Genomic DNA, 15,919 nt, shown 5'->3' with positions numbered 1-15,919 from the left:
GTCTCAACCCAAGAACTCGCTGTTGCCCCACAGGGTCTTGTGTTTCCTTCCTTTCTAACTGTGGCCTTGAACCTTCCTCCTGGCTGACACCCCTTCCTAAAGGTAGATCTCGTCTGCTCTGCGTTTGGAGGATTTTTGAGGGTAGGAGAGGCAATATTCTCTAGTTTCTGCTTTCTTTCCTCAGTGGCCAGTTTCACTCTCAACGGCGCCAGTTTCTGCGAATAGCTGTGAAGGAGCTGGAGACTGTGTTAACCGATGAACCAGGACTACTGGGTCCCAAGGCAAGAGAAAGAGAGGAAGGGAAGCATGATTTGGCATTCCTGAGTTTCTGCATTTCTAAGTTTTTTGTTCTGTTTGAGTGTGTGGTTCCCTTGAATCTTCTTGGAGTACCCTAAAACTTGTTGTATCTCTCTTTTGGGCACTATCATACAGTATCATATGTTATAGTTATTTGCATACTTGCCTTATCCTCTATTTGAGTGTGAGCTAATTAAAGACAGAGCTTGCTTTTTTTTTTAAACCACATAAATACCTAGTAAATATTTTACAAATTTAATTTGATAAGGTGGTATTGACCTAGTAAATATTTCTAAAATTTAATTTGATAAGGTGGTATTGTGAACTCATGTCAATGTATATATAGGTCTGATTCTCGTAGGATGCTTTTTTTGTGGGTCTCTGTGTTTAATGTTGGACACTGTTGTTGGTATGGCTACACAGTTGTATCTATAAGCACATTTTCATGATGGTTTTCTCTGTGCTTTGAAATCCATTTCTAAAGTTGAAAATCCTCATAGTCTCTGTCCCCTCCATAGGCCCTTTTTGCTTTCATGGCCCTGTCCTTCATTCGTGATGAAGTCACTTGGCTAGTTCGCCACACAGAAAATGTCACCAAGACGAAGACGCCTGAGGACTACGTTGACTCGTTAGTTCTTGGCATAGTTAAGAATCTTGACTTTAGACAGACTGGGAAAAGGGACGGGGAGTGGTGCATCAGATGACCTCGGGAGGTCTCAGTTTCTGCCCTGTTGCCACTGTCTTTGTCTCAGGTCATATTTTCAGTCTCACACTGCCCTCTGTTCTCATCCTCGACTTTGCAGGAGCATTGCAGAACTGCTTTTCCTGTTGGAGGAGGTTAGGGCTCTGGTCCGAAGACATGTCAAGGTGATTCAGCAGTACCACCTTCAGTACCTGGCCAGATTTGATGCTCTTGTGCTCAGTGACATCATTCAAGTATGTTTAGTTGATGATACTTTGGAAATTTGGGGGTGATCCCTGGTCATTTTTCTCTGGGGGTCACCTTGACTGAATCTCATGCTCTGTAGATTGTGTGTCAAAAGCCCAATTTCCTCCTTTACGTTTGTTAAAATTTAAAAAAAGGACTAATAATCTTAGTAATTTTCCTCCCAAGTGATGCTAACAGGAGAGAAAATAAAGGGCAGTTGGATGTTAGCATTGAACTCAGGGAGTTTCTGCTGTGTTTTGCTTGGCTCTTTTTTGTTTGTGACACTTGGCAGTTCCTTCTACCTTCATATACTGGCCAAGCCCTGTGGTCCTCGTTTCTCTCCTGGTGAAACTTATGCCCCCTTGACTCCACCTTCTCTTTTAGAACCTGTCCGTGTGTCCTGAGGAGGAGTCCATCATAATGTCCTCATTCGTCAGTACCCTCTCCTCTCTGAATCTCAAACAAGGTAACTGGAGGGAAGAGGGGGAGAAAGAGTGAAGGCGAACATTTTTTTCTCTAGAAATATGGGTCTCTTGAGCCAGGGAGTAGCCGAGATGACTTTGAAGAGGACCTACCATTTCGTGCAATTGGATAGAGGTGCTGTTTTATTATTTCCTTTGAAACTTCTGTTTTTCTTGCAGTTGATAATGGAGAAAAATTTGAATTTTCTGGATTGAGACTAGACTGGTTCCGTCTACAGGTAGGTTTGCTTCTGAGAATGGTCCCCCATTCTTAAGGTTTTTCCTTACTTACAATCCCCCCCTCTCTTTTTTAGAATTTTATTTATTTTTTGGCCGTGTTGGATCTTCATTGCTGAATGGGTTTTTCTCTAGTTGTGGTGCGTGGGCTTCTCATTGCAGTGGCTTCTCTTGTTGCAGAGCATGGGTCCTTGGGCACGTGGGCTTCAGTAGTTGTGGGTCCCAGGCTCTAGAGCACAGGCTCAATAATTGTGGAGCATGGGCTTAGTTGTTCCGCGTGCAGCATGTGGGATCTTCCCAGACCAGGGGTCAAACCTGTGTCTCCTGTATTGGCAGATGGATTCGTTACCACTGAGTCACTGAACCACCAGGAAACTCCCCTTCCTCCTCTTTTTAACTCCAAAGTTCTGCTGTATGGATAAAAACTGCTGATTGGATGGGACAAATCTCAGTCAAACTGTAGTCCCAAGACTGGGGAGTCTTTTTCATTTGTCTTGTTCTTCTCCCCCCTTTCCCCACCTCCAACCATAGGCATATACCAGTGTGGCTAAGGCTCCCCTGCACTTGCATGAGAACCCAGACTTAGCCAAGGTGATGAACCTCATTGTCTTTCACTCCCGAATGCTGGACTCAGTAGAGAATATGCTGGTGGAAACTTCTGATTTATCTACTTTCTGGTATGTCCTGAGCTCTTTATCAATTAACCTAATCTCTTGCCTGGCCTCTGTGGAGCACTCTAATTCCCCCAGACACTGGGAAGACTTGTTTTCTTTGAGATCTCTTTAGAGGCAGATGCTATAACTCCACGGTTTCTTCATTCCAGTTCTCATCAAATGGTAGGAATTTGAAGCTGATTCCCTTTTGTGCTGGCTTTCTTTAGGGAAGCCAGTTGGACTTTACACAGTCTTGACTTCTCTGGGATAATTCATCAATTGTCTGTTCTTCACTGTTATCTTTGGAAACTTCTTTAGCATCTTTTTTTTTGGACCTTGTAATTTAAAAGAGACATGGAAAAGGTGGAAGTTTAGTGGAGATGACTGAAAATAATTGGAAGGGCTGGGGAACAGGGCCTTTAGAGAGTGCACATGATTGTCTTACTTAGGTATCATTTGGCCTTTACTCAGTGACCACTGTTGTGCATAACTCTACCCTTTGAGGAATCAAACATACAATACAATATGTTGGCTCTGCTGTCTGCATCCTGCATGGTTAGGAAGGTATAATACCCACATGTGAAAAGGACATAATAATGGCAAATATGCATGCCATTGAGAGGATACAGGATTGAGGAAAGATCAGTCTCATGGAATTACTGAGAAAGTTTTCTGGAGCCTAAGTGTCAAATTTTGGGATGGATGTAGATTAGTAGTATTGAGAGGCTTCTAAATCAGGGCTCAAATCATGCAGGGGTTCTGGGGAAAGAATAGCAATTTTGTACAAGAAAAGGGAAGGAGACATTACTAGCCTGCCCTGGGATCCAGTTAAAAAAAAGACTGAAAGGGTTGAGTTTCTTGGTTTTCTCTCTGCTTTAAGAGTAGGGGATTTAAAGAGGGAGGGATGAATATCAATAAATATTTGTTCAGGGAGGGGAGTTTGGGGGTGAATGGATACATGTATATGTATGGCTGAGTCTCTTTGCTGTCCACCTGAAAGTATCACAACATTGTTAATTGGCTATACTCCAATACAAAGTAAAAAGTTTTAAAAAAACTTTTGTTGAAAGAATCAATATTCTCTCCACCTCAGAGGAAGCAGCTCCTAAACCCTGGTCCTGAGTCTCCTTGTCTGTTCCATAGCTTTCATCTCCGTACCTTCGAGAAGATGTTTGCTGTGACCCTGGAGGAACCCGCCATGTTCCGTTACGCCATTGCTTTCCCCCTCATCTGTGCTCACTTTGTCCACTGCACGCATGAGATGTGCCCGGAGGAGGTGCGTGTCCTGAGCTCCAAACCCTGTCATCCCTCTAACCATGTCTCATTATTATTCCCTCAAAACGCAGTTTCAGGGGTTGATTTTGGCCCCAGGAAGGGTACCCATAGATACCTGGGTATCTTTTGGCCCCGTAGATATCTGGTGCAAGTCCCTGAATGTCTCAGCTTTATGTGCAGGGTGTCCTCTCTCTGGGTCTCATTTTCTTCTTCTGTAGAAGTGGGTGGCTCAGGCTGGGGTCAGAACAGTATTATGTGGAAGACACGGCTGTCTTGGTGATGACACTTTCTTGCTTGGGTCCTCTTTCCCACAGTACCCTCACCTGAAGAACCATGGCCTTCATCACTGCAACTCCTTCCTGGAAGAGCTGGCCAAGCAGACTAGCAACTTCGTCCTGGAGATCTGTGCTGAACAGCGAAACCTGAGTGAGCAGGTGGGTTCAGCCCTCTCTCTGTTTCAGTCTCCCCTCTGCTACTCCACCATGCCTTCTTGCTATCTACCTCTGTCTTCTTCTCAAATACCAAGTTCTCTAAGCCTTTCAGGTAGGGCTAGGGCTTTTGTATGCATGAGTTTATGGCAGGCTTCTTTTCTTAGTGTCATCCCTTTAATCTTTACTCCCTTGGGACTTGATAGAAGTGTCTAAAAATACCCTTATTTGAACAGTTGCACTTCAACAAAATCTGGTCTTTCATCTGAAGAGTTTCAAGAGATGAGTTAACTTTCTAATTTGCTTCTCCTCCTCTCTCTGCCCTGCATACACATACTTAGAACAACGGCCCCCAGATCACCTGTCTTGTCTCACTGTTCTGTCCATCTGCACCCTAATCTGCAGCTATCTGAACATTTTCAGGCACCTCCTCTGTGTTTATCTTCAGGGTTGCTTTTATGTCTTTGTTGTTTTCCCCTCCCCTCCCTTGACTGACTCATAGCACCTGGTCATGATTAGCTCAACCTAAATTTATAGAACATTTGAAAATGAGGGACTCGTTCTGCTGTTGCCCTGGAGTCCTTCAGGTTTCCTAGACTACCCAGGCTTCCTGGGTTTGAGTCAGGCTTTGTAGCAACTTTGGTAGGAGGGGAGTCAGGTTGTGTGTGTGAGCGTGTGCGTGTGTGTGTGTGTGTGTGTGTGTATACATATGCCCAGTTATATTATTACCGAACCTTCCCATTTTCTCATATGTAAAATGTGGATAAAAATAATTTATTAGTAGAAGTAGCATAAAGATGAAATGAAATAGAGTATGTTAAGTATTTGGTATGTAATTCTCAATAGATGTTAGCTGCTCTATTATTTGGTATTTTTTGGGCGCAAAGGCCTGTGCTGGGGTTTTGGGATGGAAAGGTACACAGTTCTGGCCCTTGGGGAATGTTCCAGTCTAAGGGAAAAAGAAGTACAAATACATGTTTGAAAGACATTTAAATAATTAATGCAAAGAAGATATGTAAACAATTATGGGTATATTCATCACTCAACTTGAATACCTACTATACACGCAAAAGCACACAGTTAAAGATACTTGCTCAGTGCTGGGTCAGGGGTGACTGAAACATAATGTGAGTATTATTTTCACACACAACAAAACTTTTGCAAATGGATATTGGCCCCTCCAAAGTTGTCATTTTGAATAAATAATTAATGATGTTGCATTACTAATGGAGCTACATTTTTTGGAATTACTTTCAGAATCTACCCACAGACCCTGTTGCATAATTTCAGGGTTGACACATCTTTGCCCATCATGGTAGACCTGATTTTTTTTGGAAATAGTAGGAACTTGAACTTAAAAAAAAACCAATTGTGACTATAAAGTAAGAAAACCAGCTTAATCATGGCTATTATCCTATTGTAAGAGTAATTCCAAATGAGGAGTTTCCAGTCTTGCTCGGCACATACTCAGTGTCATTGGACTAAATGGAGAGAATTCCAGAGTGATTACCTTGAAGGAGAGATCTGAATATATAATTCTATCTTATATTTTCTGTATGGCTAATGGGGGTATCTTGTTAAAGAGAAGAGATGCAGGATTGATGTTTAAGTAACAAGAAATGTAGTATCTTTTTTTTTTTTTTAAAAGAAGAAGTAGGGGCTTCCCTGGTAGCTCAGTGGCAAAGAATCCGCCTGCCAATGCAGGAGACATGGGTTCAATCCCTGGTCTGGCAAGATCCCACATGCCTCAGAGCTGCTAAGCTCATGCACCACAGCTATTGAGCCTGTGCTCTAGAGCCCGGGAGCCACAGTTACTGAGCCCATGCCCTACAACTACTGAAGCCTGAGTGCTCCAGAGCCTGTGCTCTGCAACAGGAAAAGCCACCACAATGAGAATCCTGAGCACCACAGCTAGAGAGTAGCCCTCACTCCCCGCAACTAGAGAAAAGCCCGTGCAGCAATGAAGATCCAGCACAGCCAAAAATAAATACATACAATTATAGAAAAAAAGAAGTGGAAAGAGTGCTGGCCACGTTGTGACCTCTGAGTCTTTGGAGGGTTGTGGTAGTGGGGGTGTCTGTCCATGTTCCATATCCATGTGACAGGCTATGAAGGAATATAGCAAGCGAGATGGTGGTTCCACACTAGCAAAAAACAGACCATCTTCCTAGGTTGGAAGACCCCTGAAAGCACAATTGAGTGGAGCTCTTAGATTCTTTCTACTAGAAATTTTCCACTAGGAAAGACTTTCTCTCAGGAAGTGGATGGGGGAATTGATGATCTGGTCCCTGAAGGAAGTTGCCATCTTGAAACTCTGAAGCTAAACATGGGTAGATATTTAATGAAAGCTAACAGAGGTGAGCATGTGCTAGGTAGGCCCCCAATAGAGAAAGAGATACATGGACAGAAAGAGAGAGAAAGGCAGAGCAAGCAAAGAACAGGCAATAGTGGAAGGACCTGCTTGTAACTGTCAGGTGGACTACTCGGCAGTTTGAGGAAGGAATCTCATTTTTCCATTCATGTGTGTTTGCTTCTAAAGCTTCTCCCGAAGCATTGTGCCACCACCATCAGCAAGGCCAAGAACAAGAAAACCATGAAGCAGAGGCAGGCTCCCAGAAAAGGAGAGCCTGAGAGGGACAAGCCAGGAGCGGAGAGCCACCGGAAAAACCGCAGCGTTGTCACCAAGTGAGGCCCTGCGCCCTGAAGGGCCAGCCAGCACTATCTCAAGGAAGGGAGGGCAGGGAAGAGAGAAAGTGATGCCAGCAAAGGGGAGCGGAAGTGGTGGTGGGGAATGGCAGATATGGAAAAGCAATTCAATGTGAATTTTCTCCTTTGCGTTTGAAGTCAGCATTAACGTGTACTGTTCTAGGATGAGTTTTTTGAGAAGATGAAAGGGATCCAGGAGTGATGGGCCTGACAGATCCTCCCCAGCTACTAGCAGGCAGGGCCAGACCTGTAATGAGGCTCATTTTGCTTTCTTAATTTTACCCAGCATGGACAAGCTACACCTGAACTTGACGGAGTTGGCACTGACAATGAATCATGTACAGAGCTTCTCTGTGTTTGAACACACCATCTTCCCTTCTGAGTATCTCAGCAGCCACCTGGAGGCCAGATTCAACAGGTATCACTCTTTCCTTGTCTTCTCTTTGCTTAGTATGGTAGTGCTCAAAGTTGGGTTGCATTGGCTCCATCTTGGTGGTCATTCTGAAGCAGCTAATCCGGCATAGGTCCTAGGCATCTCTATTTAAAACAAATAAATGAAGAGAACCCCAAACCTTTATAGGTTATTTTGATAGACAACCAGAAATGGTTTAGTAGAGTGAATGGGGCCTCTGCAGTCAGCAGAGCTGTGTTGATGCTCTTCACTAAGACGCCAGAGCAGGTTATCTATCTCTTGAGCCTCAATTTCCTACCCTATAAAGTAAAGATAATGATATTTACCTTGTTATGAGAATTACCTGTAATTGAGAATCGGTAGAGCGTTAAAGATAATCTTGAGTGACATATATAGGCCTCAACGAAATAAGTTCCCTTCCCCCCACTTTGCCTCTCATTCTGTTGCCCCCGAAATTCGCAGGAACATTCCTTGTATTGAAATTGGGCACTATAGTCAGCAAATTAGGGAATGAGGGGAAGACGTTTTTATGAGTAATCTGCTAGTCTTCTGTGTTTCTTTTTACAATATGTATACTAGTATATTCACCCATTCATTCAGCAAGTATTTATTGAACATCTACTGTCTGTTGGCAGTGTTCCCTAAGCTGCTGATACAGCAGTATACAAAAGGAATAAAGATTCCTGGCCACGTGAAGTTTCCTTCTAATGGGAGAGACAAAATGAGAACATCGAATATAGAGTATTAGATTAGAAAATGATAAGCGCTAGAAAGGCAGGAGAAGGAGATAGGAAGGGTATAGCGGTGGCGGCGGTGGTAGAATTTTACGTAGGGTGGCCAGGGAAGGCCTGCTTGAGAAAGTGACATTTGAACGAACTCCCTGAAGGAATTGAGAAAGCTAAGTGGGTGACTGTCTGCGCAAAGAACATTCTAGGCAGAGGAAGCAGCAAGTGTGAAGGGTCTGAGGTGGGAGCGTGCCTGGTATATTCAGTGAGCATGGAGGAGGCCAGTATGAGCGAGCAGGGGGGAAACTGGTAGGACGCGAGGTCAGAGAGGCTGGAGGAGGGGCAGACAGACGGCTCAGCTGCCTCTATGCCACCCTCAGGACTTTGGCTTTGATTCTGAGTGAGACAGGGAGGCTCGGCAGGCTTTGAGCAGGGGCAAGGATAGAAGTAGGGAGAATAGTCAGGAGTCCGTACCTGGATTGTAGGAGATGCAGGCTTGTTTTTTCAATTAGGTTTTTGCCTTGGTGACAGTAAAATTTGTTTTCATACCTTACACTTTAGCTACATGAAAGTAAGTGCCTCAGGCACATATAAAATGTCAAGATGACAATTTGATAATCACCCACGTGCGAACCTTCAGAAACTGGCAGTGGTTTCTAGGCCCTGGAGCAGCATAGGTGCGATATTTTAGTTTTTTTTTTTTTTTTATATTTTAGTTTTTCCTGAACATCTCTAATTCTTTCTTCATTGACACTCTTGCTCCTAAAGCCCCGAAGTTGGCCTAAAGGTTTGGCCTCAATGAGAACTCTAAAATAGATTAGGCTTGCATCTGTCCTTTCCATAGTATTTTCCCTCAAATGGTTTTCCTTCTCCTTTTCGTCTGGGAAGCAGGTGCTCCTCTTCCCCTCCTCCGCCCCATAAACATTTTCCCAAAAATGCAAAACAAACAAAACTCCCAAACACCTGTGGCTTTAGGGAGGACCTGATGGATTCATTCATATTAATGTGCTGATGACTGACAAAAGCAAGTGTTGACAAGGTCTGATGTTCCTTTTTCTCCTACTGTTTACATTTTTTATTATCGTTGTTTTTATAGTTGTTTATTTAATTTTTGGTCTCCATTGCCACGCGTGGGCTTTCTCTAGTTGGAGCAGGCGGGGGCTACTCTTTGTTCCGGTGTGAAGGCTTCTCTAGTTGCGGGGCACAGGCTCCAGGCATGCGGTCTTCAGTCGTTACGGCTAAAGAGTGAGAGCTCATTAGTTGTGGGACACGGGCTCTGTCGCTCTGCGGCATGTGGGATCTTCCCGGACCAGGGATTGAACTGGTGTTCCTTGCATTGCAAGGCAGGTTCTTAAACACGGGATCACCCTGTTTACATTTTAACAGGGAAGAAAGTCTGAAGGACGAGGACTGAGTCCAACTATGAATTCTCAGGTTCCCGGGGAAGGTATTTTGGAAGGGTCTGGGAGTCCAAGAGGGAGGCGGTGTTGCTGATGTGCCCCTGAAATAATACAGTGCTGACAGTTCTTCCTTCTCTAAGGTTGGCTGGAGCTGTGTGCCAGCCAGGCGCACTCTCTCCACCTGGCATCCCATGGCCACTCAGCATTGCACTGCACATCTAAGGATTTCTGGGTGTGGTTTTCCATTTCTGACAGTGACTGGAACTAATTCTTTCCAAAGAGAAAAGACAAACACTGGCCCTGAGAATACAGGAGGTTATGAGACAGCTCATACAGTTAGATGGATGGCATTTGGGACCCTAGATCTTTTACCACCTGATCTAAATTTCCCTAGAGGAGCCAGAAGAACATGGTGACTGAGAATCAAATGTTAGTGGAGTCAAGTCCTGGCTCCGTCACTTGAACTTCTCTGTGTCTCGGTTTCTTCACTGTAAAATGGGGATGATAAGTGTACCTACCTTTTTGGGTTGCTATGAGGTTTGCATGAGATAATGTGTGTAGTGAAATCGTAGTGCAGCACCTAGAACACAGTATACGTGTGATAACTATGTTTGACATTATGGCTGTGATTATGGTTTTTGTCACCCAGAGCCATTGTGTGGCTGGCTGGCTACAATGCTACAACCCAGGAGATTGCCAGGCCTTCTGAGCTGTTGGCAGGAGTCAAAGCCTACATCAGTTTCATACAGTCACTGGCCCAGTTTTTGGGTGCAGATGTGTCCAGAGTCATCCGCAACGCCCTCCTGCAGCAGACTCAGCCACTGGACTCAAGTGGGGAGCAGACTATCACCACTCTCTACACAAACTGGTCAGTGTTGCTTATCCTCGCTCTCTGCCTTACTCTTTTTGTTAGCACTTTTTGCTTTAAGGGCAGGACCTCAGGACCAGGCATTTCAGCTCCTAGGGTCACAGACCCCCAAACAGAGGCTTGTTTCTGCCAGAGGACTAGAGCTATAAGCTGGGGCAAACTCAGATGTCCTCTCTCCACCATGAGGGTTCTTTCCAAGCTTCCATGTGACACCCACTGACCCCCCTTTTCCTCTTCATCTGCAGTTCCTGACCTTTCTTTTCTGGATTCTTAACTGTTTTCATTTCAAATGATCTTTCTTCCTCTTTCTGAAGTTCTCTTATTTCTCTTTTCATCCAGCTTCTCCGTCTGAAGACCATTCTGTCTCATACCTTCTCTCCAGAGCACTGTCTCCTCATCTTCCAATGTGACCATATTACGTTTAGTAGAGTGTTTTTCATAGGGAAAGGGGCCTCCTCCCCCAAACTGGAGGGGGCAGGCATCAGCAAACCTCCTTTGAGGTTTTAAGGATGTAAAGGAGCTTGAGTCCTACCTCCCTAAGCCACTGGGTGGCGCTCTTAATCCAATATCAGCTTAGTATGAGTCAGGCTGCAAAGAACCCCCTGAGAAGGCGGGTAAGCCTGAGATGGGGTTTGCAATACATACATCAAGCTGGGCCTGGCAGGTAAGGGAAATGGGTCTTGTGGGCTGGGTGGGAACTTTGAGTAGTAAGGGCATGCCCTTCTAAAGGGGCAGCCACCACTTAGTACCATCTGATTGCTGATTATTTTTAATATAAAATCTCCGTTTAAAAAATTTGACAGCGAATTCAAATTAAAAGGAAAAAAACCGCACGTTGAGTGCTGGTTTTGACCTACCCGGGTTAGCTTGTGACTTCTGTAAGACCTAGCCCTAGAGCTAGTGCCTGGGTGAGTGACAGGGGTTACCCAGCCCTCTGCTGTCATTGGCTGGAAGCCTTCTTAGCTTGCCCAGAGGTCAGGAGGGGATATTTGGAGACTGGATGACAAGTGTTCACTGGGCTTCTCTCTGCCCAGTAGGTTTGACTTGAGACTTACTTCCAGGCTCCTAGGCTCTTAGTTTCTCAATGAGGAGGTTGAGGCTAAGTATATTTAGGAGGAGCCCAATTAGTAGGAATTTTTGTCTTGTCAGCTTAGGCTTGTCTTACCCGACAGAGAAGGGCCAAGAGTGCGGGTGTGCAGTAGCTGGAAAAGGTGCTGGGGCATGTCCACCATTACCTTTGACAGCACAGCCCGTGTCCAGCAGGTGAGAGGCAAAGCGGAGTCACATCACTGCCGGTTGTTTCTGAGCCAGCAGCCTGGGATGTTTATTAGAGCACTGTGCTGTCTCCTCCTCCCCGCCCCAGTCTCTCTTCCTGAGCCCAGTGGTGGTGGTAGGAGGGAGGGAGTGAACACTCATCTTCTGTGCTCTCTTGGCCAACCCTGCAGGTACCTAGAAAGTCTGCTTAGACAGGCAAGCAGCGGGACCATCATCCTCTCGCCAGCCATGCAGGCCTTCATCAGCCTCCCCAGAGAGGGGGAGCAGAACTTCAGCGCAGAGGAGTTCTCTGACGTCTCTGGTGAGCTCAGAGTCTGGTCTCCTGTCAAGGAGCCGAGCTTTCTCCTCGGTACAATATCCCAACTGATGGACCCCATCTTTGTTCTCCTGCCTTCCCAGAGCCTCATTCTATACTCTTCTAGATCTCTGCTAGACTCTACCTTAGGGACGATAGGAGAGATTTCAAGTGAGACCCAGAATTGGGAAGTGGCTTGGGGGTTGATGGTGGAGAGAGAGGATGAAGGGAGTTAAGAGCTAGGCAGGGGCACTCAAAGGGTAGTAAATGGTTATTTTCCATTTCCACAAAGAGTAGAGAGTAGGACATATGATGAAGGATAAAGGATAAATGTAAGGACGTTCTGATGTTTGGAATTATTAAATAGTGATCTCATGTTGTGGCATCTTCTTCCTGAGGGATACATTTTAGGTAACTGATATTTAATAATGATGATGACATAACCGATGACGTTTAGTGTGGGCTAGGTTCTGAATGTTCACATTTATTAACTCCTTCACTCCTCACAAGAGCCTTGAGGTTGTTATTATCCCCATTTTACAAATGAGGACACTGAGACACCAGAGGTGACGGAGCTTAAGTTTGCACTTTCATAAATGGTAGAACTGGAATTTCATCTCAAGGCAGTCAAATTCCAGAACCCAGGTGCTTAATCACTTTGTCATGCTGCTTCCCAGTGCACAGAAGTGCTTTAGTGTCTCAAGGCAGGCAGATGAGTGTGTCATGAATGAATTGGGAAGTTATTCTCTTTTTAAAGAGGGCTTGAAGCCGTGCAGATCCTTTTTAATAGATTTGTTTGACTGACTGATTCATGAACTATCCAGCTGCTTCCTCCTTCCTCTCATGGACCCCGCATGGGATCTGAGACAGGTAGATGCTTCCGTGATGCTGCCCTCTCCATTCTTCCCCTTCCTTGGAGGGGGTGTTATGGAGGGCAGAGCATGCAGCTCTATTCTCCAGCTCTGCCTTCTTCCTGCCCTCACACTGACTCCATCAGTGAGCTGACCCTACTCCCTACCTGCTGGAGGCTTCAGATGTCCCCTTCTCATCAACTCCTCCCACAAGCTGTAGGCAGCATCTAAAATCAGCTTTAGGTCTTGCTGACAACTGACGAGCAGCAGGAGGCAATGTTGATTTCCCCTTCTGCCACCCCCACCCCAATTTCCCAGGGTTACCATGGTGATGGGGCAATGCTGCTGCAAAAATAGCTAGATGGATAGAGAAGGAGGCCCTAGGGTTACTAGCCTAGAGAGGACTAGAGTAAGGTGGATCCAAACTGGTGGATCAGCGTGTCTTTTCTCCAGAAAGGGTAGTTCAGCCCCTCTGCCTCTCTGTCAGCATTTAGCATTATTTAAGGTGACCAGTTAGGAAATCCTTTCCTAGTTCTCAGCTCAGTTGTTCCTATTATAAATAGGTGACTCTAAAAATGTCTAGTATTTTATTCCACATGAGACTCCATGTCCGCTGCTGTGGCCAGCTCCACTGCTTTTGTCAGTGGTAGAGGTGGAGATCAACTGGTCCTGCCTTGAAACCCTTGAGTATGGGGGCCTCAACTTCCCTTTCCCTCTGAACTCTTATTAACTAGGTTAAACTCACCTTTCCTCTCCTCATCTCTTGTTACTTCTGGTCTTTATGGTTTTCTCTGCTGGGATAGTCCATAGCAAGAGATCAAAGCTGGAGCTCTTTCCTGTCTGAGTTTGTCCCTCAGGTTTGCAACATGGGATTTCCCCAGCCAGGCTTTATTTAATCCACAAAGTGTCAGAAGCAGGCTGGTTAGGGAGGGATAAGGTAATGGAGCAGACTGGAGGAAGGAAGGGTTTAGAGGGAAAACAGTTGGGACAATGGGGATGTGTGTTGATTATGCTCTCCTAGCAACTCTGTGTGGAGAAGGCAATGGCACCCCACTCCAGTACTCTTGCCTGGAAAATCCCATGGACGGAGGACCCTGGTGGGCTGCAGTCCATGGGGTCACTAGGAGTCAGACACGACTGAGTGACTTCACTTTCACTTTTCACTTTCACGCATTGGAGAAGGAAATGGCAACCCACTCCAGTGTTCTTGCCTGGAGAATCCCAGGGATGGGGGAGCCTGGTGGGCTGCCGTCTATGGGGTCGCACAGAGTTGGACACGACTGAAGTGATTTAGCAACAGCAGCAGCAGCAGCAACTCTGTGAGGTATTCAGGGTGGATTTTAATTTCTTCATTCTGCAGAGAAGGGAGCTGAGGCCCAGAGATGGTCTTACATCTTATAAAGCTAGTGCAGCTAGTACAGCAAGAGGAAAGCCCAGGTACCAGGTAAAGGGACTTGGCAAAGTCCAGATTCCTGTAAGAATGAAAAGTAAATAGGTATCACTTGTGGTACATCTTGGTGTGAGTGCCAGTGGGTAGAAGGTTAACTGTCCTACAGGCAGGCCAGACCTGTCACATGAATGCAGGATTTCAGGCCACATGTGCTCCCTACTTCCCTTCCTTGCCATTTCCTTTCCTTGCTGAAAAACATTAGACATGTTCAGACTATCCTATAGCTATTGTGCAAATGCACCAGTGCCCTCTGGGTCCTACCTGGGGCCTCTGCAACTCTATTCCAGAGATGCGGGCCTTGGCTGAACTCTTGGGCCCGTACGGCATGAAGTTCCTGAGTGAAAACCTGATGTGGCACGTGACTTCGCAAATTGTGGAGCTGAAGGTACTGTGGATGCAAGGCCCCGGGAAGAAGGTCCAGCCTCGGGGGAAGCGGGGTAGGCCTAGGAGACTGGGGAGAGATGTACCATGGGTCTCGTCTTTTCTTGCTTAATGTCTCTGTTCTGACTGCAGAAGCTGGTGGTAGAAAACATGGATGTACTTGTTCAGATCAGATCCAACTTCAACAAGGCGGACTTGATGGCTTCTCTGCTGCCCCAGCTGACAGGTGAGCACATCCCCTAAAGGGAGAAGGAACTGTGGAAAAGCATTGTGGACCACAAGGGGTTGTTGGAGCTAGGAGGCCTCGGCTGGGTCTGAAGAAGCAAAACCGTCGCCATTTTCCCACATTCTCTTCTCTCATGCTCTTCTTTCTCCTCAGGGGCTGATAATGTGCTGAAGCGCATGACCATCATTGGAGTTATCCTCAGTTTCAGGGCCATGGCCCAAGAGGGACTTCGAGAGGTGAGTGGGGGCGGGGGGGCTGCCACAGGATAAACAGAATAAAGCGCTGGGTGGGGCTTGTGTGAGAAGTTGTGGAGAGGGTTGTTGGCAAGCATTGTGGAGAAAGGAGCTTAATCCGGTAGAAGTCCTGGAAGATCTCTGAGGACAGATGAACTGGAGAAATCTGGACGTGTGACAAGGGAAGTAACACAGAAAGTTGGCTAAGTTCTAAGCTGAGGCCCTGTTTTGCTTTTTTTGTTTCCACCTATGTTTGAAGTGCTGGCCTCTGTCCTTGGACTCATTTGTCTTCTTTCCTCCAGGTTTTCTCCTCCCACTGCCCGTTTCTCATGGGTCCCATCGAATGCCTGAAGGAGTTTGTCACGCCAGACACAGATATCAAGGTATCGGGGAATGCAAAGTGGAATCCAACCAGGAGATTTCTGTTGTTGACAAAGGATAGAGCTAGGATCTTGGAAGGGAGGAGAGGGCTCTGAAGAATACCACAGGAAGAAGAGCCAGGTTTTCAATAGAAAAATATCTGGGGAGGTTTTGTGGAGGGAGGAATTTTGGTCAGAGAAGAGAGTTCAGAGTAGGGGAGCCCTGGGGAGATCCTGTGGGGGCTGGGGAACGTTACTGGAGGGAGAGCACTAAGGGCAAGGATCATAGTATCTCTAGGTTTTCTCCTAAGGTGTGCAAATTAGATGCTGAACGATGTGCAGACAAGTCCCCTCTTTAGTCAGGAGCCTGGGAACTTTCTGTAAAAGTTGGTTCTTCCATTCCCACCCACCCTGCCTGCCCTCAGATTGTCCTTTCCTTTTCTGGCCTGGTCTTCCTCC

At 46.0% G+C, this 15,919-nt stretch overlaps 1 protein-coding gene across 1 annotated transcript in view; it reads left to right on the top strand.

The window, feature by feature from the left end:
* NCKAP1L (NCK associated protein 1 like) overlaps positions 1–15,919 on the top strand; it is a 45,327-nt gene that overhangs the window by 16,084 nt on the left and 13,324 nt on the right. The window contains exons 11-26 of the mRNA XM_061415791.1: positions 185–281; positions 816–925; positions 1,101–1,233; positions 1,610–1,691; positions 1,867–1,925; positions 2,455–2,600; positions 3,720–3,852; positions 4,166–4,285; positions 6,819–6,964; positions 7,272–7,403; positions 10,172–10,390; positions 11,836–11,966; positions 14,549–14,646; positions 14,775–14,868; positions 15,022–15,104; positions 15,404–15,484. Of these exons, the coding sequence (XP_061271775.1) occupies positions 185–281; positions 816–925; positions 1,101–1,233; positions 1,610–1,691; positions 1,867–1,925; positions 2,455–2,600; positions 3,720–3,852; positions 4,166–4,285; positions 6,819–6,964; positions 7,272–7,403; positions 10,172–10,390; positions 11,836–11,966; positions 14,549–14,646; positions 14,775–14,868; positions 15,022–15,104; positions 15,404–15,484 (1,864 nt within the window). The remainder of the gene's footprint in view (positions 1–184; positions 282–815; positions 926–1,100; positions 1,234–1,609; positions 1,692–1,866; positions 1,926–2,454; positions 2,601–3,719; positions 3,853–4,165; positions 4,286–6,818; positions 6,965–7,271; positions 7,404–10,171; positions 10,391–11,835; positions 11,967–14,548; positions 14,647–14,774; positions 14,869–15,021; positions 15,105–15,403; positions 15,485–15,919) is intronic.

The sequence above is a fragment of the Bos javanicus genome, chromosome 5 (genome assembly GCF_032452875.1).
Source record: "Bos javanicus breed banteng chromosome 5, ARS-OSU_banteng_1.0, whole genome shotgun sequence".
NCBI lineage: Eukaryota > Metazoa > Chordata > Mammalia > Artiodactyla > Bovidae > Bos > Bos javanicus.
Note: the sequence above shows the minus strand (reverse complement) of the source record. Positions and strands in the feature narration are given on the sequence as shown.